Genomic DNA, 27,929 nt, shown 5'->3' on the forward strand with positions numbered 1-27,929 from the left:
TTGTTATTATTGATAGAGATTTATTAGTTTCATTTTGCAAGTTTTACTTTAGGAAGGGTGCTAATACCAAGTATTATGACAGTTCACACTGAAAGCAATTTTCCATAAAAGATATTACAATGACCCCTATGGAACTTGTATAATTTCATAGTAGATAGCCAAGTGCAAAAATAAACATGTTTACAAGAGTGATCCTGTTAACCTGGTTCTTGCCCTCTGAAACCGTTATGTGCTACTTGTGGAATCTTAAAATTACTACAACTGTTGATATTACTTATGCTGTTTCTGACACTCTGCTTTAGGAAAAAAAAAAAAAGCATATTTATCTATTTGTTATTTAGCTTTGGTATACTCTGCAATAGGTTTTAACAAGTAGAATATATTCCAACTCCTGTATTTTCCACAGCCGTGAAATTTACAACGATGTAGGAAGTCACTTCATCAGAGATGAAATATTACAGACACGTTAAAAAAAATTGAAGATCCAGTTTTCTCTTTAATCCTCTGGGGGTAAGCTATGAAACAAGCAGTCAGAAGTGTAAGGACTCAGTGTCATGAGTGGTGTGCATAATTGTACAATAATACGGGCACAAAAGAGATTGTCGCCTTTAGTACATGAGGGTCACTAGAATTTATTATTATTATTACCTTTTTATTGTTGTTTTTCTTTTTTATCCATGCACCTCTATATTTACTTGCATGAATTTACCACAGGTTCATAGTGGCCTTTGCCATATTAATGCTTACAGAGCCTAAAGCTTCCAAAATGCCTATCTGGCCTGTACATATTTCATTAAAAATAAACTCTATATAATAAATAAATATATAAAATAAATAAAATGTTGCCTTTGGAATTTCTATAAATAAATTTAACTTTTTATTTTTATCTTTTTACTAAGAGGTCTTTGCTTTAAACTCAGTGGGGTGAGACCCAGAGAGCAATTAACTGAAAAGTCTCTTGTTTAAGTAAGACTGCACCCTCCATGCCTTTGTAAATGCAGCGTACACTTGAGCAGGCCACCAGCCAAAAATCCTGATGAATCAAAGAATGGCAGCTATGCTGATATATGACAAAGTACAACTGATCAAAAATTTAAAAGCGTGTCTATTCCCCAGCATGCATCAGGCCTTCTTCCTCCTCCTCCCCTTGTCTCCTCTCTCTCGCGCTCTCACTCCCATTCATCCTCTCCCTTTCTCTCGCACTCACTCTCTCGCGCTCCCTCTCGTACTAAATCAAGCGAGTGGGCATAGGCTCTCCTCCAGGAGGACAAACCTTTAAGTGCAGAACAAAATCAGCATGTTCCATCCAAGCCTCCATCATACATTATGCATGCGACAAAGTTTGGCAACAGTGGAGCTGATGTGATGACACAGCTAATCAATAAGAACCCACCGCATGAAACCTTTATAGTGGTTACTTTTTAAGGGCTCAAGTGAAGGAATTGTCTTTGTCAACTTTGGCTTAAAATATCCTTATATAGTTCCGGTACTTTCTCAGGGTCCACTGGTCTAGGTAAAAAATGTGTAAATTTTTGATGCCGTTTAGTCCTAGTCCCTTCTCTTGGAGTCCCATCTTTATTTAACGCAACGTAGTATCGTCTTCCAGTGTCCACGTGTTTATATAGATTTGATGAATATGTGTTATACCAGTTTTCTTCAAACTGCTCTCTGAATACACACTCCTGGGTTAATTTTTCCTGTGGAAAGAAAAGAATAAGTAGTAAAGGAGATAGAGAGCCACAAAAAAAAAAAGTTATTTTTGAAAGAACTACTGTTTTCACAGTACCTCCTTGCCCAATTTACAAAATGAACCATTTCAATACTCCCAGTTTCAGCTAAGTAAAGCAGTATTGCTTGGTATTTCATTAAGCAGTCACAAGGGTGGATAACTATGTGAAGCAAAAATGATTCTCCAAGTATCATTGCCCAAATCAAAACAGCAACAGCAAAACCAAAACCAGATATTTTAATTTCTGATCATTCCCAAGCACCTCGATATTGCTGGACTTCTGTAACTAACTGCTTCAGTTATGAGTGCATACATTTAAACAAACAGACATAAATAAAGAAAATTAGAACTGGTTTGCAGCACTGTAACACAATTTAGGGCCTTCAGATCTCTGTGTCCTTTCATTGCATGAGAACTCAATGCATTTCATTAGTGTAAAAAGATACAATTTGCTACCCTTCATTTGCTTTATTATTTCTATCACAGAACCACAACCCAAGACAGCCTCAAACAGGAGTACAAATCCCATGTGCTGTAATGAAGTTAGGTGAGGAAATTCCTCCAGGCTTGCTTTACTAGGGCTGTCCTTGTGCCCTGTCCTACTGATGGGATCTCCTGAAGACATCAACCATTTGCCACATCACCCTGCCACAGATTCCCACGGCTTTCAGTTCATCCACTTACTCGGTCTGTGTGTACCCTGCTACATCCTTTGGTCTAAATAGATGGTGTTTGCTTAAGGGGAAGCCACCTGATAACTGGATTCGATTTAGGAAGGACTCACATAAGTGACTGAGCAAAAAGACTGGAAAAAAGGTAGTGAGTTCTAGCATGTGAGAGCCAATGGAAAGCTTGGAAAAATTAGCTTGGAAATAGTTTTTTCACTTGGCACAAAAATGGTAATTTATTATATTTTTTCATAACAAGAGTTCTCAGCTGAATAGCAGTCACATTGACCAAATTCAGCTTCCAGCTGAGGACCAATTTCTAATTATTACAAAGCTCTGTGCTTTACAGACATTAAATCCTAAAACAGTCCTTTTAGATAGATACACAGAGAAGGGAAAATGGAGACCAAGGCCCAGATGCAGCAAAGTATTTACAGCACCTAGAGTTGTAAATGTGTGCCTGAACACAACCAAGGAGCCACAGCTCAGGCTCCAGTGTACCCAAGAAGCTACCGTCCATGGCTTAACCCACGAGTTTCTCAAAACCCACTATCACTGAAGAAGTCTGCAGCTTGCCCTGGGGCTGTAGGAGCCTTTGGGGGTACCTCTGCTAAAGGGACTCATCTCAAAACCCTTTCCCTGAGCAACATGCTTCAGCCCTGATGTTTTCATTGCTGCTCTGCATGGCTAGTATGCCGCTTCTGGTGTAGACCTCTGCAGCTTAGCAGGTTTGGGTACCAGCAACCTAGCCAGGTCAAATGAGCACTATGCACCTTACAGGAGTCATCCAGGAACCATCCTGTTTCAGGAGTGGTACAGGAGTCACCCATCCTGAACCATCCTGGTACAGGAGTCACCCAGGAACTATTCCACCCAAGAATCATCCTGGGGAGAACAACCCCTGCATGAGTGGGGAGAGCAAGCCAGCACCTCTCTGCACCCCTATGAACTGGGTACTGGGCTGCAAAAGGTCCTCCTCAGTGCCTCAAGGTGTGGGATTTGGAGAGTTTCTAAATTCTGCCTGCGGCAACTCCAGCAGGCAAGAAAGGCAGCGAGCACACAGCTCCTAACTTCCCGTTTTTGTGGCTTTGGGAACATCATAACCCTTCAGGAAAGAGAAATCCACAACAGGACCAGGTTTCAGACACTAAACACTTGAGTATTCACTATGGCAGCAGCCATGTCCCTGTGTGGATGAGGGTGGCTGCAGCTTGCACAGTCACAGGAGGAGCCTGTGATGGACAACAGTGGTGGTCCCATCCCTCGCACCCTCTCCTGCAGTTTGACCAGGAGATTTCACTCCCTGTGGGTCCAGCTGAGCAGCACGTGTAGAAACACAAGCATGTGCACAGGCCAGCTGTATATAACCATTGCTTTTAGAGGTGTTTCTGACTATAACATTTTTAATGTGCAAAGTAGCTCAAACACAGCAGCACTCCATAGGTTATAGGAAAAAGAAGCACAAATCTGTTTACATTAAAACATTATCTATGGGCCAGATCCTGTAACCTCCTATTGATAATTGCCTCTATGTCCTTCAACAGTGAGAAACTGCAGCAACAATGCGTATTACTGGATCTCAGCAGCAGCTGAAAGTTACACACATTGCGGTAGCCCCCCTGTACGGCCTCAATGTAAAAATTACTATAAAAACTATTCAGCTGCTATAAAGACTTTCTTTAAGTACAGCTTTCATTACTGCTCTATTTTGCATGAGGTTTAAAATCACTTTGTTTGCTGCAAGGCAGATGCTAAGTCATATTATATGTTTGGCCTATAGGTCCATGGGGAAAGAGAAACTAATTCAAATTGTTCTCCTGCTCTCAGAAGGCAACAGGATCACATGACAAGCACTGCAGAAGCACTCCTTGCTAAAAATAGCAACATTTTTGAAAGATATTTCAGTCCTGTCTTGAATTCATTAATTATTCACTTCATCTGCATTTTTTTTAGCATTCATAAATTTCTATCTTTGCAAGAACAGTACTTCCCCATGCCCTGGATGAGACATTTTAAAATAGCTTCTCTCTCTGACAGGTTTGATGGATCATGAATAGTGCTGCAGTACCCTCAACTAGCAGACCTTGAATAAGAGGGTTGGTATCGTACTGTGCTCTGGATGAGTTCAATAGATTACAAGCTTACAAACTCAATCTTTTTTACAAGCTTATCCTGGTTTTACTTTTTATTCTCTCACAACTTAGCTACATCTCTTTTGCCTTTCATCAAAATTCTCAAACATTTGTGTACAAACAGTAGGCAAATACTTCAACATGAACTTGACAGAGCAATCAGGACTCAGGTTCAGATGCAGAGGGACACATAATCACACTTTCAGAGAAGCAAAATAATTTCTTTATAAGTCCATCAAACTGTTTCTTTCTAGGATGCCTAGAAATTCTGGTTGTAGTCAGACCACTGACTGGAGTAAATTGGTGTTGGCGACTTGGATCAGGCCCTATAAAGAATGTGGGGACCAAAATTCCATCATACCCTTGTTCCCTTGGTGTGGAGATACTTATAATAATGGCTCATCTAACACCATGACAGACAGAAGCCAGTATCCACTAGGATAGTCATTTATGTAGAATCGTAGAATTATTTAGGTTAGAAGGATCTTTAAGATCATTGAGTCCAACTGTTAATCTAACACTGCCAAGTCCACCAATAAACCATGCAGGTGCTACCAAAGCAGTACTTAACACTAGCTTACTCTTGTGTTTTGAGCACACACGCCTTTATTCAAGCCAGAAATGAGCATAATACAGGTGTGAGACTGGCCCACCCTGCCAACAAGCACCTTCTTGCCTCACCAGTTTAGAATGGGAAAGTCTTGCTGAAAGCCAGCTCTCTCTGTATGGGAAGATAGTGTTTCCTGATCACAAATGACTTGCAGTTTCCCTCCTGGCTATGACTTTTAGGAAGTCCCTGTATGCACAGTCGAAAAGCAAGATTTAGCCCTAGAATACAGCAATTTTTGGATACTTCTATTCCAGCAACTGACTTCTCTATAATTTTTCCAGTGCCAATATTTACTTGCACCATTCTTAACATCACTAGACAATCTTTGTCGAAGGCTGACACAAATACCAAACATATCCAACTGGAACATCTATGGAAAGTAACCTACATTCCTTTGAAAGGGGAGGCTGCCTGCCTTGATCAAATCATTTAATTCTAAGGCCAAATAAGGAGGTGACCTCAAAATTATATAAATAAGATGTTGCACCACACACCACATGTTTTCTGTGAGGAATGCTCATACAGTACTGCACTACAAAGTAATAGATTCTCATTTTTATATTTCCACACTTTGTCTGTCTGGGTTTTTTAACCTGTTGTTTACCTTGGAATTTTCAAATAATTAAATTGTGCAAAGATGCACATGTCACAGGTATGAAAACCTAAGGCAGATTTAATTCACAAGTCTGCTGCTGCCTGGTCAGTGTTAGCAAGCCCAGAATCTCTTTCCCTCCCTAAATTGTCCACCATCTAACCAGGGAGAAAAATAGTTATGTTATCCTATTTCCAGGTGGATTGATTAAAAGTGAGATTGTAAATTAATAAAGTACATAGTTACAGCCATCACAATGAAAATTTTGCCAGCTTGTTTAAAAATAAATATCCCTGTGATGAAACTAACTGAAAGTGAGTGGAAATACACACGTGCACTCCTCAGAGAACAGTTTCGTGACACTAAAGAATGGTAAGACCTTTATGCTGTTTAGTGACTGAAAGCACAGTACAGGGTCCTATATCAATATTCCTTTTTTCTTTCTTTCTTTTAAATAACCTTACAAGGCTGTAACTTATTTTGTAACCTGAGAAAAGGAAACCTCTTCAGACCATCATTCCTAAAATCACAACAAATACTTTTCATGTCGAGCAAATGATTCTGTTCTATGCCATCGATTCAATAGAGACACAAGGAAACGCCTAATCCTGAAGTCCAAACAACTATTAACAAGAAGTGTATTCGATCTAGTCAGCACTTCCTACATACCTGCTGCACATTTTCACTGTGTTAATCCACCCTGTCTTAATAAAATCATGTTTAAATATGTAGTCTTCTAAATAAGTTAATGAAAATCCCTCATTATATCTGCATGATGTTAATAAAAACTGCATATGCGGTGAAGAGAAACAACAAAAAAAAACCTATTCTCTTCCAAAGCGGTTTTCTGGTCTTCTTTGTGTTCTGCCAAGAAACGCACACATTTTACATGAAGTTTGCCCTTCCCATGCTGTAATGTAAACAGCCTCTAGAACATACAGTGTTCAGCTAATAATTAACACTCATCCAGAGTTATCATAATAAAGGTGTAGTTTAGCATTTGCTGTGGTGTTGTCAGATCTCCCATGCTAAGCCTGTTAGTCTCTGGCTGGGTGGACAACTTCCAGCCACAGTGAGAAGCCAAATGCTGGTGTCTGAGCAGCATCACCTTCCTTTCCAAGCTAGAGAGCAGTGCGAGACAAACTGAGCACATTGCCCGACTTGGTGGATGTCACAGAGTTTTCTTTGAACAGTTTCTCCAAGCAGTGCTCTTTCAGAAAACTTTGGTCAATAATTTGACAGAACATGAGAAAAAAAGTCTGTCAAAAGGACTAGCTGATTGCTTTTTTTTGTGTTTGTGTCAGTGCTTCTCCACAAACACTTCGGAAAGACAGTGGGAAACCCTGCACATCCGGAAGACCAAGACAATAGCCACATACCCACTCACATGCATTTCATATTCTGTGGCTCCTTTCATAAAATGAGGGAAATTAGGCAAGATGTCCTGGCAAAACAACAGTTGGGTAATTGCATTCTCTCTACCTGAGGTCACTTTGTACTTTCACAGAGTTGGAGTATTCATATTAGTTTCTTCTTCTAAATTTATAGTTACTTTGTATAAAGTTTTTATTATACATAGATCACCAATTAGGAAAAAAAAAAACAAAAAGTGTGACTGTTCTGCTGCCATGGAGGAGTTATGAGATTAACATCTTCCACACAAAAAGCTTGCAAAGTCCCTAAGACCCAGCAAAACCTGGTTCCCTTAGGACTGTTATCATAAAAAGCCACAGTAGCTACACAGATACATGGCTTACACATCCTGATGAAGGCAACAGAAAAGCAGAGCTTCCTGAACAAAGCAAGAGGACTCCAACATCAAGAATAAAATCCCAAGAAACCATCAGTGCATCAGGGATTTAATTCTCCCCTTTGTCCCATTGCTCCTTTATTGACTCCATTGCTATCCGCTCCATCATGGACCTCCTCTGGGGGGACCAGACTGGAATCCAGCACTACGCTATCACAGGGTTTTTTACAAAGCTCTTCTGACATGAGGTGCAGGAGGATGAGATGCCAATCAGATCTCCATCCATTTTTGCCACTGCCAAATCTACAGCTCTTAGTCTTACTGATATCCACTCCTTTGAGATTTCGAGTTTGCAGCATCTGTCAATCTTTAAGCATGCCCTTCCTGGACATGAAACCATTATAGGTAGAGCAACCCACTGTGCCTGAGCTCTCATCTGCCAGCACAGACTGCCTACCAGCAGCCATGCTTAGGTCTGCAAAGGCTTGACTCAGATCTGCCCAGCGAAGTGCATTAGATAAAAACGTGCTTTCACCTAACACCTAAGGTCTGCTTGGGCTGCTGTTGGGAGTCATGACAAAGCTCCATGGACAGGCTTCAGGTCACGTAAGCTGTCACAACACCATTTTTTTGGAAGCTGAAGAGCTTCCTTCCCTCTCTGTACCACAATGAAGCAGGACTGGGACAAATTCAACTGTTAAATGATAAACAAGCAGGTGTGCTCCCCTCCCTCCTGCGCCAGCAGGTCTGGGCCCACACTGTGCCATTTACTAGTCACACTTCTAACCTCTTTTATTTTTTGTTTCCTAGCACAATCATGAACTGCAGTCATCAATGTTATCTAAGCATCTAATTCATAACGCTTGGCTGAACCCTTCCAAGAATCAGAAAGCAAGGTGGTATGCAATCTGATACGAGGGCTAGAGCCAATTTTTAAAGAAGACAGGAGAAAAGTTCCTATCAGCTTAAATGGAACTTGGATCAGGCTTGCAATGATAAAAAGGCAACAAATATTTTAAGACATTAAAAGAACCATTTCAGGCATGCTCAGATTTACTGAAAGCTGTAATTTGACCTACCTCAACTCCCCACTCCACAAATTCTCTTCTATCGAAAGACAACATGCGTGTCAAACCAGCTCTGTTATCCTCCAGCTACACACACACTCTCTTTAGCCTGAAATACTAGTTAAGCTTCTAAGTGAATAGAGATTTTTAAATAAAATATGCTCTCCTTAAATAGAACTAATGTGGAGTATAGAGTCAGTGTTTTGTCAGTATTTTTTACTTTGTTTTGTGGTTCTCTTAGCACAGAATGCTGGGTCAAAGGAAAGATAGCACTCCTTCAGCAGAAAGTGCTGCCTTTTGCACAAGTCTGCAGCTAAACTCACATGCTGAAAGACAGTACAAAGCGGGTGATAAAAAGTACTTTATCTGTATGAGTCTCTGCACTCAGTGAGTACACCCCAAACTGTATTTATCCATCATCAGAGGAGCACCTTATCCCTTAGCTATGAAGTACCATCACAAAAAGAGCAGAATGCTCAGGGTCCTTCATAAAACACTTTTCCACGGGGACTAAACTATAATACATATGTGGTGATAAAAATGTACACTATGAAAGTACTTCATGTTTTATTCTTTCAGCAAGATGATTTGGTCAAGGACTGATGAATAAAAGCCTGACTCTATATTTTATTATTCATTTTATGTAAAGTTACCTGCTAGATACTAGCTCAGAGGACAGGGACATTAGTGACCACATTGTTACTCTGGATGGGGGCTGTCAAACAAACAAAACATCATGGGCTATCACATTTTGGGAAGACCCATTCCTCCTCACTGAAATGCCAAGCATGCACTGGAGTCTTGGAAACCAATAAGTTTGTCAGAGATTTGAAAATCTACAGTGTTTTGGTGGACAGTACAGCAAAGGGTTGGTACTCTAAGATCTTTACCTGGCCAGACTCAATTCTATACTCAGTTTAAGTTGTTTAAAAATTAGGCCTTTTAACCTCCCACCTTTTTGGACACAAAGAAAAGCCAACATTTCAAAGAGCTACTGCTGAAGAAAACATGTCACATTTGCTCTTTTAGAGAGCAGTGCTCCTCCATTGGCAAACATTTCTCATAAGTGGTCTCTCCAGAGATGACTCTGGATTTCCCCTATTCCTTTTCCAAGAGGCAATCCCACCAATAAAGTCATGGATCTAGATACACAAATCTTTAGTGTTTAAGTTTATGAGTAAGACAAAAATGATTTCTCTAAAATTTCTTGGAAAAAACACCTAACTTTGGTATTGCTGTGCATTGACTTGTTTTCAGTGACACATCTAACCCAGCATTTGGAAAGTGCTGGACAAAGCTCCTCTGTGAGCCCCCTACTCCTCACACACACACATCAGGGGACCTGTCTTTCAGTGGGTCAAACTTTAGCCATGCAGTTAATTCAGTTAATTTCAGCTTTGGTGACAGAAGTTGTCAATCCGTCTGAAAAAAAAAAAAAAAATAATAACAACTTCAACAGAACTGGTGACTGAAGAGCTCAAGGACCAGGCATTTGGTCTACCATGTATCAGTCGCACACAAACCTTTCAAAGAACTCTAATTTTTGAAGTACAAGGACAAAAATAAAATTATGATTTTTTTAAAACTTTATATTTATGTATTCCAAAATGACTCAAAGGATTTTCATTAAATCTTGCCCAGTAAGTTTCCTGTTCTGAGTCCAGATTATACACTAGATGCTGTCCTAACAAAGGTATCGGCAGGCCAAAATCCCTCTTGCTATACAAAAGAAATAAACACTTACATGTTAAAAGACTGTCATTACACTGCAGACTCTCACAGGCAGGAACCTTGTCTGGATTTAGGTTTTTAAAATTATGAATTGAGCAAAGCTCTTATCTGGATCAGGGTCTGCTGACACAATCATAAAATTAATTGGTGATTTTACAGGACCAGGTCCAATCCTGATTCCATTGAAGTCAATGGCATTTCAACAATAATAGAAACAAGTAAAAATTTCTCCTGAGTCACTGTAGCCTCCATAATTGTGTAACATTTGAAGAGTAAAGTTTAGCAGATTAAAGAATGCACATCCTGGGCCAGACCCCAAAAGCATGCAGCATTCACACCAGAAGCCAAGTTCTTCTTTAGCAGCAGTCATGGAATACGAATATAAAATCTGATCTTCAAATCAAAAGTAACAGCAGAGGTCTGGCTTATAAAAAGAAAGAAAAAGAAACCAAAGGACTTGGGGGGGGGGGAATGGATGGATTTGCACTGTAACAAGCTTTATTTCTTGAGCTTTTTGAATGAGACACAAATGAACTGCATTACTGCACATCACCAAATCAGCCTGAGCACATTCAAACTGCAAAGCAAATCTCAACCTAGACAAAATCCCTAATGAAGTCCCTGCAGGGCAGACTTTTTTCTACTCTGCCTTTGAAAATGATGAATGGTAAAGTGGGGAAGAGTGCCATGTTCACGTCCCACTGGCTCCTGAGTCAGAAACAGAGCACATCAGATCTTTATCTGATGCAGCGAATAATCCCCAAGCATATCTCAGTATGTCACTGCTGATGATGCCCTTTTAGCATGTCACTTCAACATAGTATTCTCAGATCAACTGAAGACACTGAACCTTTTCACACCTCCATATCATTATCACGGCTAGCTCCAGAAACATTCAGGGCTGCAACGATTGGGGAGCTACACAACTGCAAAGAAATTAATCTGAAGACATTCAAACTGAACATGCCCTACACTTGCTTGCTGGGTAGGATTTGGGTTTGTGATGCAGTTATGCCATTTAACAACTACCCGCTGCGGACAGTGCAGTGCTCAACGCCTCTCCCACCCCACACTGCAGCTGATTCTCCCCACTGAGCATTGGTGCTTGCCCACAAAGGCAACAAGCCAGTTCAGGAAGCTAAACCAGCAGAGAAGCAACCCTGCAAAAAAGCAACTCCAAGCTTTCTTCTGTGGCTTTGCTTCTCTAAATTAGCCTTCTGACAGGTCAGACAAGTACTGCTGTTGCAGCAAGCAGAAGCACACAGCAGAGGCAGGGAACCAGGACTGCCCTTTCTGAAATGGGGTTTCTGCAAAGTGTCAGATCACCTTGGTGCCTCCTCAAGGAGCACCTCCAATCCCCTGGTTTTGTAAGAACACAAAATCCTTTAACTAGGGGAAAGCAATTATTACATGAAATTACGGTTTGAGGAGGATCTCGCTTTACCAAAGCTTAGCTTTATACACACATACACATGAACACACACACATATATATATAATTTAGGTAGGAGATATCTTTACACTTTCCTGTCCCAGGAACGTAGTGAGAATCCAAGTTCAGCACAGAATTGCACACCAAGATAAAGAGATCACTGAGAGTTTTCTCTCCTATAAAATGATCCTCAGACTTAGTAAGTATCTGGAATGAAGTCTTCTGAGGAAAATCAAAGATCTGAGGAAAAGTGTGGTCTCTATCCCACAGAAAACTATCAGCAGGTGTCTCTGTTTGGTGACAGGTGTTCTAATCTGTGAAATTCTGGTTTTAAAAACAGAGATTTAAAAAGACCACAATAGCTGCATTTTCTCACAGAGCTTTTTTCCCATATTACCTGTGTTAAATGTGTGGATTCACCCATCAATTCTTCCTTCACCAGTACCCACATCTCAGAAGACCTTTATTTTCTGCAAAGTCCTTCATACCTTGCTGAGTGGGTTGCAGTTTATGCTTTCATCCTCAGCCTGAGAGGAACCATTTACAGTACTCAGCTTTCAGCAAAGCTGCTATCCAAATTTAGAGAGAGACTATCTGCAGAGGTGAAGCAGATGGGGCTCTAGACAAATTTTCCCAAGTAACTGAAGTTTCAGGGCTTTTGTTGGACCTACACCTTCCACACAATAGGCTTCCACAATTATGAAGTTGTCTCCTACCGTACAGTGCAGGGAAAAAGCATTTATGCTTCATCTCCCACCTCCCTGCAAAAATTCCTCAGGCCAGCTCAAAATCGCACTTCCTCATGACCTGACAGTTCCTCATAATCCAACCTAAGCTTTCTTCTGACCCATTCAAACCAATTCATTCTTGTCCTCTATTTCAAAGACTTTTTCTTTCCTTGGTATTAAACTTCAACGCATTGACAGAGACCAAGAGCATACCCTCTCTTTTCATTCTGCATGCTAAATAAGCCAAGACTTTTAGACTTCATCATTTGATTGTCTTTTCACCCTTCTGATCATTCCATTAAGCCCTTTCTGCACCTGTTTCAGTTTCAATTCATCTTCTTTAACACAAGTGACCAACTGTACTTTGCATTTAGACTGGATCCTACCAGAGCCATAGGCAGCGGCACCAATTGAGCTCTTCCTGAGCCCCATGCGTAAACATTTTGGGTACTTCAGATCAGCAAGTCTTTTCTGTGACACTGCCTTCTGTCTGCCTTCCCAATTTTGCAACAATTTCAGTAACACTACTACTACTTTTTTTATGGCAAGATGTTTAATGTCCCTAATAAAAGCAGGGAATAAAACCAGTCCAAGGACCAATCCATAAAAACTCCACTAATAGCTCCACTCTCCACTAAGCTCCACTCAGTCTAATACTTTTCAACACACCTCATTGCTGTCTTCTCTCAATTTTTTCACCATCTATCACAAAAGTGTTCTACTGACACCCATTTTACTCACTGTAGCGAATGCTCTCTTCTATGGGTCATACCTAACACAGCCTTGCAGATTAGCACAGCCGTATTTCCTGTTTCTAGAAAAAGAAGTTCGTACCCAAAATAAAATGCTAGGCTTGCCTGAAACTATTTATCCAGCTTCAATAAACTCATCTCGCACATACTTCCAGGTCCTCCTCTATTCTTGCTCTTACGCCCCAGGCACAATCCACATCAGGCTGATAACCCTCCAGCTTCCTAGGTTGTGCCCCAGCCAATCACAAACCACACAGCTCTGGGACGACAAACACTCAAGGCTGGCAAACACCTGCATTGCCTTGGAGGGAAGTAAGCCCTCCCTCTCCCAGGCTTGCTCCCACCTCTGCATTGCATCTTGCAGTGACCTAGGAGGGGACCACAGTGGCCAAAGACAGCCTTTCTGTTTGGCCAAGTTATTTTCCAGTTCCCCAGTTCAGTTCACCAAGTAGCAACAGAAATGTTTGTGACAGCAGAAGGGAGGAGATTTATGGGTGGAGGGAAAATAGCCTCTTAACAGTGATGTTGGCTGCCCATGCTCCCTTTGTTCATCACAAGACAGGGAATCCCCCAGCCCCACCTTACCACCAAGGAGTCTATCAGAAATACCAGCTAGCCCAGTTAGCAGCCACGTTCTGACCATATTGCATTTACACTCCTACCTGAATGCACCATGTTTGTAAAGACTCCTGCTCCCTTTCCGATTACATACCTTAAAAAGTTTTTGCCTTATATTTTAGTGTATATTTTAGGGCCCCAGTCAGCTTTATTGTCGCAATTTCCATTTTAACCCAGTACTTTTACACCTCTAAGATGTGCTTTTCTACAACCTGCCCGTCTCCCATTCCTCACAGACTCTCTTCCAAGTATCCACAGCCTGTTAGTCTCCAGATGCTTGCCAGCAGTTTCACCCTTGCTGGGATACCATTTTCACAGGATTTCTGCATCTCTGACAAGGTTTCACATTTCCTTCACATTCAGAACCATAAGCACCTTTTTGAACTGGGCCTCTTCAGACCTCAAAGTCTGCCCTTTAGAATTAGCTACAGGCCTCCTTCTTGCAACTCGTCTGCTTAAAGCAGATTTACTCAGGAAGACACAAATCACTATTTCTGCTAAAAGACACCACTGGGTTTTTGATCACAGGAGGGTCAGGTTCTCCTGAGCAACACTGCTCATGTGGAAAGTCTGACCACTCTTGGAAGCCCAGACCCCCAGGAACTGACCTCTGCCCCTTCACCATTTGTACCATTTACCAAAAGGCACTTTATTATTTTACAAACAAGTAGAAGGATGTTAAACCTGCTGCTGTAACAATTACTCCTCTTGGGATCTGACCATTCTCAGCCTAGAAGTCTGCACTTTCACACAGGAAAATTGCACTTAATTCTCCCTTTGGAGGGAGTTGTGTGCTGCAACTGTCATGCTTCATCTCACCCATAGGTACATGTGTGTACACTGACAGATATTCCAGATTATTAAAAAAACCCCAATCAATCTGAGGCATATTCAGTTGCTTTAGGTCAGAGGTGTTTAACAGGGAAGTGTGAATAACACTGCAGGGTAATTTATTTATCTATCCTATTCTTAGGTATCTGTAGCAACTGTATACTTGACCCAAATGCTGTTCCCAACATGCACCTTCAACCTGTTTTTTTCTTCACGTTGTTTCTGTGCACCTTGACCTACCATTTGAAGGGCTGAACAATTTCCTTCCCTTATTTGCACAGGAACATAAAAGATATTTTTAGAATGCAGCTAAACAAATCCTTACCTACACCAACCAATTTTCAGTAAACTATGAAAAATTGTCCCTTTTTTGTCAAAAGAATTTCTGTTTGGCTGTCTTTGTAGCCGTGTAGTCCTTCCAGGACTGTGGAGACCCAAACAAAAGTACAAAGCACTGCAGGTGCAGCCCTGCTGGGACAATAAAGCAGCATATCATCACCTCCCTGCACTCTTACTGGGAAAACACGTTTCTTCAAGGACAGTACTCTTTCTGTCTCCTCCACGCTCTCCCCCGTAGTTTTAGGAGCAAAAGGTGGATTTAGTGTCCCAAAAACATTTGGACAAACAAGTTTTCCACTGATTTTTTGAAGGACAGCAATTTATTACCCTATTATAAGCAGTCCTAAATTTCACTTTGCTGCACACACCCCGTAAGTCTGAAACCCAGAGGTGAGGAGCGTCCTTCCTTGACTCCAGATCTGGGCTCTTTGGCTCTTTCCCAGCTGCTCTATGGAAACATGAAGCCTCTCCCTCTTCAGTCCTCTCCCCTCTCCTTCCAAGCACTGCTAGCCCTCTCCCCTTCCCCAAGAACTCCACCATATGCACTCCTGCCTTCCTCATCCCTCTCTGCACAGCTCCCCTTGTAGCTGCTCCAGATCTTCCAACTCCCTATTTCCTTCTGAGCATCTAGCTTGAGCTGCCTTTTGCCACCTGCCAAGGACCCAAGGAGCAATGGAGACACCAGCATCACTGCCTGCTGTTAATATTCCCAAGGGCAGCAGTACAGGGCAGCATGAGGGTGGGACAGCACATGAAAGTCCTAGGACTTATAAGAAAGACCTCCCTCACTCCATGGCATGGCACCAAGAAGCATAGTTAAGACATATTTGCTAACTTTTGCCAGAGATGTCGGCAAGAATCATTTGCCACCCTAGAAGGAAAAGGGTCTTTGTGTCTTGTCTTGACACCCTTCGGCTCCTATCTGTAGTTCCCTCTTCTCCAGTGACAAGCACAGTAGCTGTTGTGAAATATGATGCATCATGGCTGCAGACTGCAAGGGTAAGGCAAGGTAAAGGGAGAGCAGGAACAGAGCAAGACAAGAGGGAAAGGTGTCACTAACCAGCCTCCAAGACATCCCTACGTAGCTACCACTGGCTTCGCTGCAGTACCATATACATGTACCTTCAGCTTTCCCTGGCTAAATCTGTGGGATGAGGAGGAACCTGACAACAGCCACCCTATGTTATACATCACTGCCTGAGAGCAGCAGGAGTGTCACTGTACTCTTTTAATCAGAAAATGCAGTAGGAACTGCTATAACAGTGACAAGTTGGGAAGAGGCTGTCAAGCATCTAATCTAGGAGGAAAGCAGCACTTTGAGAAGGCCAATGGGAACACGTCTGGATGAAGATATGCTGAAACTGTCTTTACTGTTGCCTTTCATGAAAATTGGCAGCAATCACCCGTCCTGGCTGCTCTGCTTCACCATATGTCCCATCTACAGTGGTACCACAAATATGCTGGGAAAAATCTTCCTGTGCCAAATGTTTCAACCACGAATATAGAAGTCTTTTAGGATGCTGGTTTGATTCACACCTAACATATTTTTCATACAGCAATTTGAATATAAATATGATAGTGTCATAGACACAGGGCATTCATTCTGACGGCATCAAGTGCTGCAATACAGAATGCTTGCAGAAACACACCTGTTTAGATCCAAAATGCTATTGTAGAGCAGGACCAGGTATTTCTTAGGCTGCTAAGAAAACAGTTTCCCACCTTAGACAACATGTTTAGAGCCTCTTAAGTGTACCTGCTCCATGACAAAGCTGGTGCTATTGACAGCCCTGAGTGAAGAAACCAAGACACAGGGACCCAACTCCTGGTACAGGCAGCACAAGGACAGATTGCTGGGGCTACAGAACAGTTCAACTCGAGTGACTGCTCTACTTAATTCAGGTGAAAAACTTAAACCTCAGCTTATCACTTATCAGTCTCAAAACTAATTTCAGTTAAACTGATCTCTCTCTCCAGAAAGGTAACTCTGTGTTGGATTGTGCTTGCTTCTGGTTCAAACCACAACATGTATTCCCATCACAGGACTTTATTTTCAATTAATTGCATTTTCTTGACCGAAATCAAACACAAAACACTGTCACTTAAAAATGTCCAGCCAATTTTCATGAAAATCTGCTCTGAGGCCTGCTTATCTCAGTGTTTCTATGAGAGCTGACAGTTGCTGAAATATAGGCACTAGGATTCCTAGTGTTGACAGGGCTTTAAAGCATCATCACACTGAGTAGCCATTAGAGGTTATATTTCATTTGAAGTAATGTAATTCAATTACCATCACTCTTTAGTATGTCCCATCTCTGGAGGCTGACAATAATCCATATCATCCATCAGATTTTAACCTGAACTTTGCATTCTGGCCCTGTAGATTGCCAGTTCTCCATTATGAATGGCTTTATATTTCTAGTGTCATTTCTTAGGGAAAAAAGGTTATCCAATTATATTATACATCCATCTGCCTGCCTGTCTGTTCTTCCCTAGCTTTTCAACCAGTTTCAATCAGGAGGCAAAGGTCTTTAAGAAAATTAAGTTCCTATCAGTTTTACAACTAATCAGAGCCAGAGTAAAGGAGGGACATTTGCAGGTCCCACTTGGGAGTGGTGAGATATGCAATCCCTGCAAACTGAGAATCTAGTGTGCAGGGACAGCTAACACTGTCTATTTCTCATACAAGAAACACAAAAGCCTGAGAAATTTGTGTTCTGCAGGGACTGAAAGTCAGGGAGACCCACATCTTGGACTGTGAGACACAAAATCCTAGGAAAGCAGGCTCCCTTAGAACTGCTGTTCATGAAACAACTAGTTTGTTAATACAGTAAGCTTAGTAATTTACAAATGATTTCTTGTGCATATTTCCTGGCAAAGAATGCTTTGAGTAATTCACTCTGACAGTCAACCATATTGCAAACGCAAAATATAAACTGCACAGAAAAGTAATGTAACATTTGCTTTTCCAAATCTATGCATTTGAGTTCTATCAATACCCACATTTTCTTTTTCTGAATATCTGAAGTGCAGAGTAACTGATTTACTATGTTTATCTGTTTAGATTATTACTCTTCTTGATGATTATCAACATTATTGATTCATATTACTGTTGCTGTTCTGCCTTCTTGCTGCCTGAGCTATAAAAGTACTTGTGACTTCACCAGCTCTTTATCCCATTCCTCAGCTGCACAAGGACTGTGACTTACGACAACTTACTCACTCTTCACAGGCAACTTGTTCACATTTGTCATTGCATTCATTTGCTTTCTCTCTTCCGCTCCATCTTTCCAACCTTTTCCTCCTCCATATTGCCATTTAGTAAAGGCTTTTCATTGGCCTTTCCCACTCACTGGTTCTCACCATCTCTGCATCTCCCCTTCTCCCCTGTCCACACATTCTTCATCCCAGCCTTGACCTTCATTCTACCACCTATTCTTCTGCCTCCCACATACACTGTCATGATCTGTACCTCCTGGCTTACTCCCCTAGCTGGTTCTTCACTCAGAAGACAGTCCCCTTCTCCTCTCTATCTTCCCTTTCTCACACAAAATGTTACTAGGAAGGGATCAGTGAACGTGGACACCCCTATAAAAACACTTCTGCTGCCCTTCCTGATCTTGCTTCATGTTCCACCACAGATCATGTATACAGAAGCTGAACTTCCCTCTTTCTCTGTTTTCACCTGTCCAGTTATCTCATTTCCTCTCACTCTCACTGCTGCCCCACTCAGTTTCCTCCCCACCCTTTTCCCAGTTACAATTACTCCCCTCTGACACAGGTACCTTCAGCCACACATGCTTAGCCTTTTTGCAAAATTTCCACTATCAGTTGACTATTGCCACCTTCTCCTCCATGTTTCTACTGAACCCCAGTGGATACACAGCCTCCCTTCACTCTAGGCACTTGCTTACTTTTCAAACTTGCCATCCTCTTCCTCAAATACAACTCCTTCTCAAGTCCTTGTCAACTTTGGAGGCTGATATATTGCTAGTAGAAGAGGCAGCCTGCCCATTACTATTTGGGGAGTTGCCTGCTTTGTTTCAGCAGATTTCAGATTCTCCCTGCACATGATGACCTCATGATGATACTCAAGGTGTGAACCCCAGTGTAATACATCAGATGTCTCAACTATTGCCAGGTAAGGGTCACACACACACCCCCTTCTGCCACAAGGCCATGTTGCTAAGAACAGTCAGACATCAGCTGCAGGTAGGCTGGTTTGCCAGCCTAACTCCCATGTCTAAAAGTGGGAGTTTTATTCATCCCTCACACCCGTTACTCTCTCCTGCTGCCACCATCCCTCAGAGACCACCAGCTAAACTTTCAGGACAAGACCATCAATTTTTGTCCTCATTCCTATACCTTTTAACAACTTTTATCCACTCCTATTTCTCATTTTCTCATCCACATATGCCACCCTTCATCTCCACCTCTACTTTCGTCAGTTCCCAGAAAGCTCTCCACCTACACACAAAAGGTCTCACTTCAGGTCTTTACTGAAAGGACATGTTTACAAATCTTACAATACTTCCTTTTGACTTCAGCGACCAACTCTGACCACCAGTCTCCATTGCTTGTATCTAAATTGTTGCTCATCCGCATTATTACTCATTCCTGATGTTGTCCCCTTTTTGTTCTCCCATATTTGCTATACCACCCACAGGGTCTTGCTGTGAATTAGACTGCAAGATATTTAGAACAGAAACAGTGCTCATAGAACATCTAATGCAATGGGAGCTTGTAGGAGCTGGCAAGTATTTTTCCCATAGAATATAAGGATCACAACTGCCCAAGGCTATCAGGAACTTACCGAGCCGTACAGTTCCCCTTTCTCATTCATTCCAAGGTAGAGTCCACTGTCGACTCCTCGGATGCTGACCAAGCCCACTGCTATACTGATAAATTCCAGTATACCTATAAAAAGCAGGAAAAACAAACAATGTACATACTGTTTCCATTGAAAGACTTTATTTCTGATCCCTGAGCAACAAGCAGCTATTTTCACATTTCCCATTTTCAGAGTTGTTTGGAGGAAGACGAGGAACAAATAGATGTATCTTTAAGTACAATAGTTGACCGGTGAAGTTCTTTGAGTCTCTGCTAGAATGATGCATTGCAGACAGCATGAATACCAAATTAAAAAATTACTCTCAGTCCTTCTCATCATTTCTAAACACAGATCTAAATGTCGGTCATATTCTGGTTTGCACAAGTCATACATGCAAAGAAAAAATAGTATTAAAGAACCTGTGAAATTTGTCTTGCAAAATAAATTCTGAAAAAATACATTTGAATCAGAATTGTCAGATAAAGAACGTTACACACGGAACCAAAAGATCTACTTCCAGGCATCATGAATATGAGGAAATATTTACTCACAGTATAACCTTCCAGAGGCTTGAGAACTGAAAATCCTTAGTATAGTCTCACACATTTCTGTCTAGATAGTAACTCTTCCCTCTGGTGTTATTTTTAACTCATCTCAAGTTTGAAAATTAATATATTCTAAACGTAAGTAATAGTGTGTAAATGATTAATTCTTTCCATGCACATAACAACAAGCTCACGTGGACATTTGTGCATCAGAGACAAGAACGTTTTGCAGAGAAGCCCTTCTTCTACAAAGCTCCTAGGTTCAGCATCAATGTGCATGGTACAGCAAGTATCTGTATCAAAAAGAAGGTTTGGGGATTTTTTGGCATCCTTCTGTCTTCAATGAGGATGCTACCAGCCAAGCCTTGCATAAGCCTGCAAGTCGTGTGGAAAAAATGGAAACTGCTTCCTATGTGGGAATGCTTGTGTAGGACTTTAATGATTCCACAGGAGTTAGCCAGCAATGCTCAGAAGAACACTCCTGCGTTACGCTACTTTCTGAGCCACAAAATAAAGCCTAGAGTAGCATTTTCAATATGTTTTTGTGAATCTGCATGTCTAAGCACACCATGTAACTATTTTTAAAGCTTAATGGAAACTATATTTAGATTAAATAATAAACCAGCCATGTAGTATTTGTTGAGCCTCACATGGCCACTAAAAAAAAAACACTTTCATGGCTTTTTTGAACAATTAACTTGGCATCTTCCTCAAAATAGTTGTGCAGTAATCAATAACAGGCATGAATCACATAAATTGAACACAGCACAAGTTGAAGCCAATAGGGAAAATTTATAGCCAAGCTAATGTAAAGATGAAATGTATTCCCTGTAAGGGACTATTGATCATTACCTTATATATTATTCAGTACTACAAACACCATATTCTTACTGTTTTGATAACCCTGGTTTTAGGCCTGGGCATCTTAAATTATTCTCTACATATGCACAAATAAAAAATACTGGGAGGAAATATTTAGTAATTAAGGAATTTTTTTTAAGTAATAAAAAGTGGTAGCATGCTGTTCATCTGGTATATGTAGTATCTCAGATACAATCGCTCCATTGAAACTACTTAAACATTCCCATTATATCTGGACATGCAATACTTCCAGATTTCTTACTAAGGCTTTTTCTGTAAAGCTTTTACCAAACTATCATATTACCTGATACATATTACCAAGCAATTTTAGCTGAGGTTAAATCTTACGTGAAGTGTGTATTATACCATACTATAGCTAAGTTAGGAAGTCTGGCATCTTTCACCTCTGTATAAATGAAGTCTTTAAATGCTGTCCTCATTTCAAATATTTGGGTGCATGCTGCTCTAGCATGTCAAAAGAACACAAAAAGCATTGTCACATCTTATTGTAAGCGCAGAAAATTAATTTATGGTACTTGGCAAAGAGCAAGAGCATGTCCCTGCCCAGGGCAGGGGGCGTGGAACTAGATGATCTTTAAAGTCCCTTCTAACCCAAACCATTCTATGATTGTATGATCTTTGAGATCAGAATAGAGACTTCTTAATTTGAAATATTCAAAAGCCTATTCACAGCAAGTTGTGTGTGCCATGCTGTTAAGTCCTTCAAGAGATTTTCTGAGGCCAAGCATGCAGTCTTACATGAATCTTGCCAGTTTAAGGACTGCATGATGTGGCCCAACACTCCAGTGAATATTTTCACTGCAGGGTTTCTGCAATATAGAGATGGCACTTAGGACCTGAACCAGATATTAAAATAGATATTCCTATTCAAAATGAGGATGAACCAAACAAAAATCAGGACAGCTGCAAACTTTAGAAGCTCAGGCCCTATTTATAAGCAATGGGGAAGAGAAAAAAGTAGAGAGGAAATAACTGTCTCAGTACCTAGTATGCAGAATATCTTCTTGTCAGACACTGTCAGACACTGTTTCTTTAATGAAACCACTTCAAGGCAAAGATCTCCTCCTCCACAAAGGGGTTAGGAAGAAACTTTTGGGGAAAGTTATTCTTTACATGTCCCCATCAGCCCTTCATGCACCTTCCTCCACATGACGCAGCTTTGACAATGCTGAATGGCAGCAGGACAGCAGTGTGGCCATGAAGGTAGCCGCGCTCTTCTGCCAGGGTCACAGGAGAGAGGCGGTGGGTCGCTTACACAATGTGAAATTTTAACTTCCATCTGGTCTAGCTCTGGTGAACAACAGACCTACAGAAGCATTTGCCTTGGTTTTAACCAACAGACATCTCTACAGCTATGCATCTTTTTGTTGTTGCTGTTCCGCCCTTCGCACATTTTTGTCTTTGGCTGTCTTTGTATTGCTAGATTGAAGGAGTTTAGCTTCCGCTGAGCACCCTAACACACCATCCAAGACAACGAATACAGTAAACGAGCATCTCTGCCAGCCACTTCTTTGTACGACTTCCAGGGGAAGCGGAGAGAAAGCGGCGAGGGCCCGCAGGCGGAGCGGGTCTCTGGGGCTGTGCTGCCGTGTGTTCGGCAGGCAGCCATCCACCCGGGTGAGAGCAGAGGGGCGAGGGACGCACAGCCCCTCGCGGCTGGGAAGCTGCGGGAGGCCAGTCCTGGGCCGGGGCTTCCCCGGCTCCCCCCGCCCACGGCTGCGGCGCTCGGCCGCTCAGAGCGCGCCGCGGGGACACGTCCCGCCGCTCGCAGCTGCCACTGCTCCGCCCGCTCCTCCGCAGGATGCCAATTAGGAGGCGGGAGTGCAGACAGCCATGGCCCCCCAGGAGGCTCTTCCAGCGCCCTCGCCCCCTCACCCGCACGCATCCCCTCCCCTCCGCAACGCTCAATAGCAGAAGAGACTGTGGGAGCTGCTGGGGGCTCTGCCCCCCCTCCAAAACCTGCCCCCCCCGATTCCCGCTCCCGGGGGTCAGAGCCCTCTGCATGCATCACCCCCCCCCCCTCGCCCTGGTCTGCCGGCTCTCCCCGAAGACAGAACGGGTTGGGGATGCGGGAGATGTGGAAGGTGCAGCCCCTGCTCCCAGCATCCATCGGCAGAAGGGCCCTCCTGCCGGAGCTAAGCCCCGTGCTCTGCTCGGCGGTCGACCCTCTTGCCAACCCGAGGGCCGGGGCGGGCAGGGCGTGCTGGAGTGGCGGGAGGGCGGGCGGCTGCGCGGCTCCCGCGGATGATGAACGCATCGCTTCCTTGCAGCAGCAGGTCCCGGGGAACGGAGGTCACCTGCTGACAAGCTTTTTTTTTTATTTCCTTTTCCTGCATGCTCCTATTTTTTTAATGCTGTGCATGCAGTACTTGTGCTGACGCACAGACACGCCTCTCCAATGTTACAGGGTTCCTGAATTTACAATGATTCCAAATGCCCTAGACTAAAGGAGACTGCCTCAAAAATCTTTCTCTTGTGACCTGGGAGAGATAAGGCTTTGATCACCTGCGATCGCATTACGGGGGAGACCGAGCCGGGCTCTCCCAGGGAGCTTTTCTTGGAGAGATGGGCATCTTGCTGCAAGAATTGCGAAATGCCAGGGCTCCCAGAACCGGGCGAGTATAGACACACAATATGGCTCGGCTTATTGTATGCAATAGGCACACATCCAACATAGCATCACAAAAGAATTACTCTTATCTGATGTCTCTCTAGAGGTGTGTGTGCGCGCGTGTGTGTGTGTGTGCGGGGAGGGGGATTCCCACAGGGCAGAGCCCAGGGAGGAGTTTACTCGCAGCCCCCGGGATTTTCTCTTTGTCCTCTTTATTCCTGGAGGAAAAGTTCTGCGGACTCGCTCCCCCAGATCTACCCCCCCGCCTTCTCCCCCCATGCAGCTTTCCCGCACACGCTGAGAGGAGACCAAGTCAGCCCGGGCTCCCCCAGGTAGCTCCCGAGTTGGGATGCCGACCTTCCCAGGATCATTGGAAGACCTTCCGATCACCGAAACCCAAACAGCATCAGCTATTCGGTGACCTCCCGGCAAACTCAACAGCAATGCCAAGGCACCCATATAAAAGCACCGTGATCCCTTCTCCGCCCCCAGACAAGCCGGGAGCCCCAGCACATGCCATGGCTTTGCCCTGCCCCGTCTGCTCGACCCGCACCGAGCAGGGGCATCACCGGCGCGCTCTGTGAGAGAGGAGTTATCACAGGGGCGCGTCCTGGGGAGGAGAAGGCGAACAAACAGGGAAGGAAAAAAAAACAAAATACATCTATTTAAAGCCAAGGCGCTGCAAGGGCTGGAATAGCTGCTCCTCGGAATTGTCAGCCTCCTACAACTGCAGCTGGAAAGCCATTTGTAAAAATAGACGCCGCGAATAACGTGGTCGCTGCCGCCTTGTGAAGGGAGCAGCTGGCGGCCCTCCCCCGGGGCTGTCGCCCCCCCCAGCCCCTGCTGCCGGTGCGCACAGCGCCGTGGCAGCCCTACACCTGCCGCCGGCCCCGCACTGCGCCCGCTCTGTGTGCCCGCACCCGCGGAGGCAAACCTGCGGCTGTGCTACAGCGTCTGCCTGTGTGTCAAGCAAAATGTCTGGATGCGAAAACTCCCCCACTCCCCTCCCTCCGTGGCTGCCTCAAACACTTTCTGCACTTTCTCTCGTCAGCACGCGTGGATGTTGCGCCCCCGGGACAGCCTCGACGCCTCCCCAAACTCCGCATGAAACGCTGGGCGGACGGCGTGGGAATGAGACAGAGCCTGGGAGCAGTGTGAGGGTATCCGCGAGCAGCGGCCGGCGGCGGATGGAGTATAAACCTGCGCCCATGCGAGCCTCAGCCCTCTGCCTCCACGCCCCGTCCCTTCCCGTCTGCGCCCTTTGGAGATCCGTCTCCTACCATACCGGCGTTATCTAAACAGCTTCACAAAGCAATAAAATACAGCTTAGATATCGTTCCAACATCTGGCATTAAAATACGAAGACAGAAAAAAAAAATCACCACAGGACTTTGTTTTTACGACCGAATCTAAGTACTGTCAGGTTCGTTCTCTCACAAGTTAACTCCTTCCAACAGCTGGGAGCGTGGCGAGCTAACCTGGCATGTTTTCCTCACCCCTCCTTAAAAAAAAAAAAACCCTCAACAGTAACCCAAAGAATCAGCTTATTCAGGCTGGTTTAGTTACTTTCGTGCATTCCGTCTGCAGGGCCTTAAAGAGGGTCCCTGGCAGCAGAAACTCCAGGCCCCCTTGCCTCGGGTTTGGGGTTCCTGGGTGAGCGGTCACAGGCCCTGGAGAGCGGCCGGAGCCACGACCTCTCCAGCTCTGGCTGCTGAGTCACAAATAGCGTCCCCTGGAAATGAGATCCAGGGAGCACTCTTGCGAACTCCCTGCCAGCTGGACACGCCACACAGCTCGGGAAAGGCCGCGTTTAGCGCAGGCTACCCGGCGGGTTTTGGGTGAGTACGAACCCCACCTGCGCTCCCTCCTTCCCGGGGCGCCGGGCACCGGCCGTGGGGTGCAGGTCGGCGGACGCTGCCGGTGAAGCCGCGCCGAGAAGCGAACTAGGCTTGGTTTGCATTTCGAGCAGTTACTAGGGCAGGTAATCGGCAGAGAAAACGAAAGAAAAGCCCTCGTTAATTTGCGTACAGGACGACAGCCACTCCCTTCAGGAAACTCGGTGAATTTTAAATTGTAGTGGTTAATGATTAAACCCCCTTTAAACTCGCGAAATCAAATCATCCAGCAGAAACGTCCCGAGCAAAAATGCCACCGCCGCCACCAGCGCCTCCCGGTACGAGCCTGCTCTGAAGCAGAACTTGGAGCTACACAGCATCGCTACCCCAGCCTGGAGACTCCGGCGGGGGCTCCCGCGCCGCAGCTGTTGTCCACCCGCAACCCCGGACACATCGTGTTCCCCTCCGCGGCTCAGCCAGCAGCATCCCCCACACGTTCCCGCAACCCTCGCCATCCCCCCGCCGTCCCCCCGCCCGGAGTTCTGCCCCCGTATTTCATCACATGGCCACTAAAGGGTTAAGGATAATACCTACCAAATCTGCTGTGGTCTTGCCTGGTTCCCTGGATAGTACCATTGGGGAAGATTTCTAAATGAAATCCAGTCCTGCAGTATAGCTGCCTCCGCCTGAGGATCCCCTTTAAATGATCCAAGTCCGTGACCGCAGGGCCCCTGGGCAGCCCACCTGCCTCAGACTGACCCAGGTGGTCACTTAACAAAACCGGGCTATCCACCGGCAAAACGGGCACATTCCCAAAGGGTACTGCGTCCTGCACACCGAAATAGTTCCCAACTTCACCTAAGGGAGCCATCAGAAGATTCTGCTTTTAGAGAATAAGAATAAACAATAATGATGGTGCCAAACCCAGGAGATATAAGATTAGGTATATTCCACTCCTCTCCCCTCCCTAGCGCAGTTACAGAGAAAATGTTCTTTCTTCAATCCATTAAACGCATAAATAAAAGTAATATTCTCTTTTGACTGGTACAGGTTCAAGGTCAAACCAGTTAGTCTAAGAAACCACCACTTTATACTCACACACTGACATATTTATAAACATATAGATGTGTATATCTATATAAATGCATATATCCCCAGCTCTTAGCAAGCAATACGGTCTTCAGCCCATCCAAGTGTAATAAAAAAAAAAATCCGTAGTTTCTCCATTTGGTTTAAGATAAGAATGACCATAGCAACTTAAATACCTAGGCGTTATAGGGATTTTTTTTTTTTTTTAAGATGCACAGGCTACGTCAGGATTTATGGATTCTGACTCCAGAAAGGCATGCGCTGTTTTTACTCTATAACAGACTGCATACATCAGCATGAATCCTGCAAAGGGGGAGGGGGGAAATCTCACGTTGTTGGCTGAGATAAATCCAAAAAAAAAAAAAAAAGGAAAAAAGAAAAAGGAAAAAAAAACAACTTTTGACGTCCAAATCTATTATCCAGAATTCTCAGGAGGCTCAGCAGATGTCCACTGGTTTAGAATTATTGACGATCCACAAGCAAAGCAGCAACATACAAGTGCTTGTGTCTTTCTTGGCTGGCTCGGAACAGGTGTTGCTTCTGCAGGGCTCCCTCTGAAATGTTGTACTCCAGCACTGAGCTGCAGCTCTTGACTGTGGATCTCCATCCAGCACGCAGACTGGCGCAGGAAGAGGCATTGGGCTGGGTTTAAGGTAGTCCTGATTGCTGCTGGAAGGATTCTCCGAGGTCCTAGCGCTCAGCCCTACCTGCTGCAATACAGAGCCGCTTCCAGCGCCAGGCACGGCGTGGAGCGGCTCTTGCTGCTCTGCGGCAGCGCGGCGCACGCAAGCAAATAAATAAATAAGTGGGCGAAACTTTGGGGGAGGAAAAAAGCGGCGCGATGCTAAATATACCGAGCCCGCCCGCTGCGGGAAGCGGGCTCCTCGGGAGATGCCCGCATAGCCCGAGTCGCCCTTGACATTGGCGGGGGGAGCGAGGCGGGCAGCGCCCAACCAGCGGAGCCCGGCCCCGCCGCCCCGCTCTGCCCCGCCGCAGGGGAGGCGGAGGCGCGGCCGCCCCGCAGCGCGGCTCCGGCCCGCGGCTCAGGTAAACGGCTGCCGCTGTCTCAGACGGGGTTGAAACTCGGCTCCGGGCAGGCAAACCTGGGGGGCGGGTGAAGTTTGGGAGCTGGGGCAGAGGAGGGTTATCGGCCACGCC

The 27,929-nt window shown here is 44.2% G+C and overlaps 1 protein-coding gene across 1 annotated transcript; it reads right to left on the reverse strand.

The window, feature by feature from the left end:
• On the reverse strand, positions 1-27,854 carry FGF9 (fibroblast growth factor 9). The gene is made up of 3 exons (XM_057399637.1): positions 26,277-27,854; positions 19,792-19,895; positions 1-1,697 (listed from the first exon to the last, which is right to left on the reverse strand). Exons 1-3 carry the CDS (start codon positions 26,551-26,553, stop codon positions 1,452-1,454), a joined length of 627 nt encoding a protein of 208 aa, XP_057255620.1. The 5' UTR covers positions 26,554-27,854; the 3' UTR covers positions 1-1,451.
• Positions 27,855-27,929: the final 75 nt, after the last annotated feature.

This window comes from Pezoporus wallicus, unplaced genomic scaffold (genome assembly GCF_028554395.1).
Source record: "Pezoporus wallicus isolate ANWC-B61680 ecotype Strahan unplaced genomic scaffold, APGP_CSIRO_Pwel_v1 scaffold_6446, whole genome shotgun sequence".
Lineage (NCBI taxonomy): Eukaryota > Metazoa > Chordata > Aves > Psittaciformes > Psittacidae > Pezoporus > Pezoporus wallicus.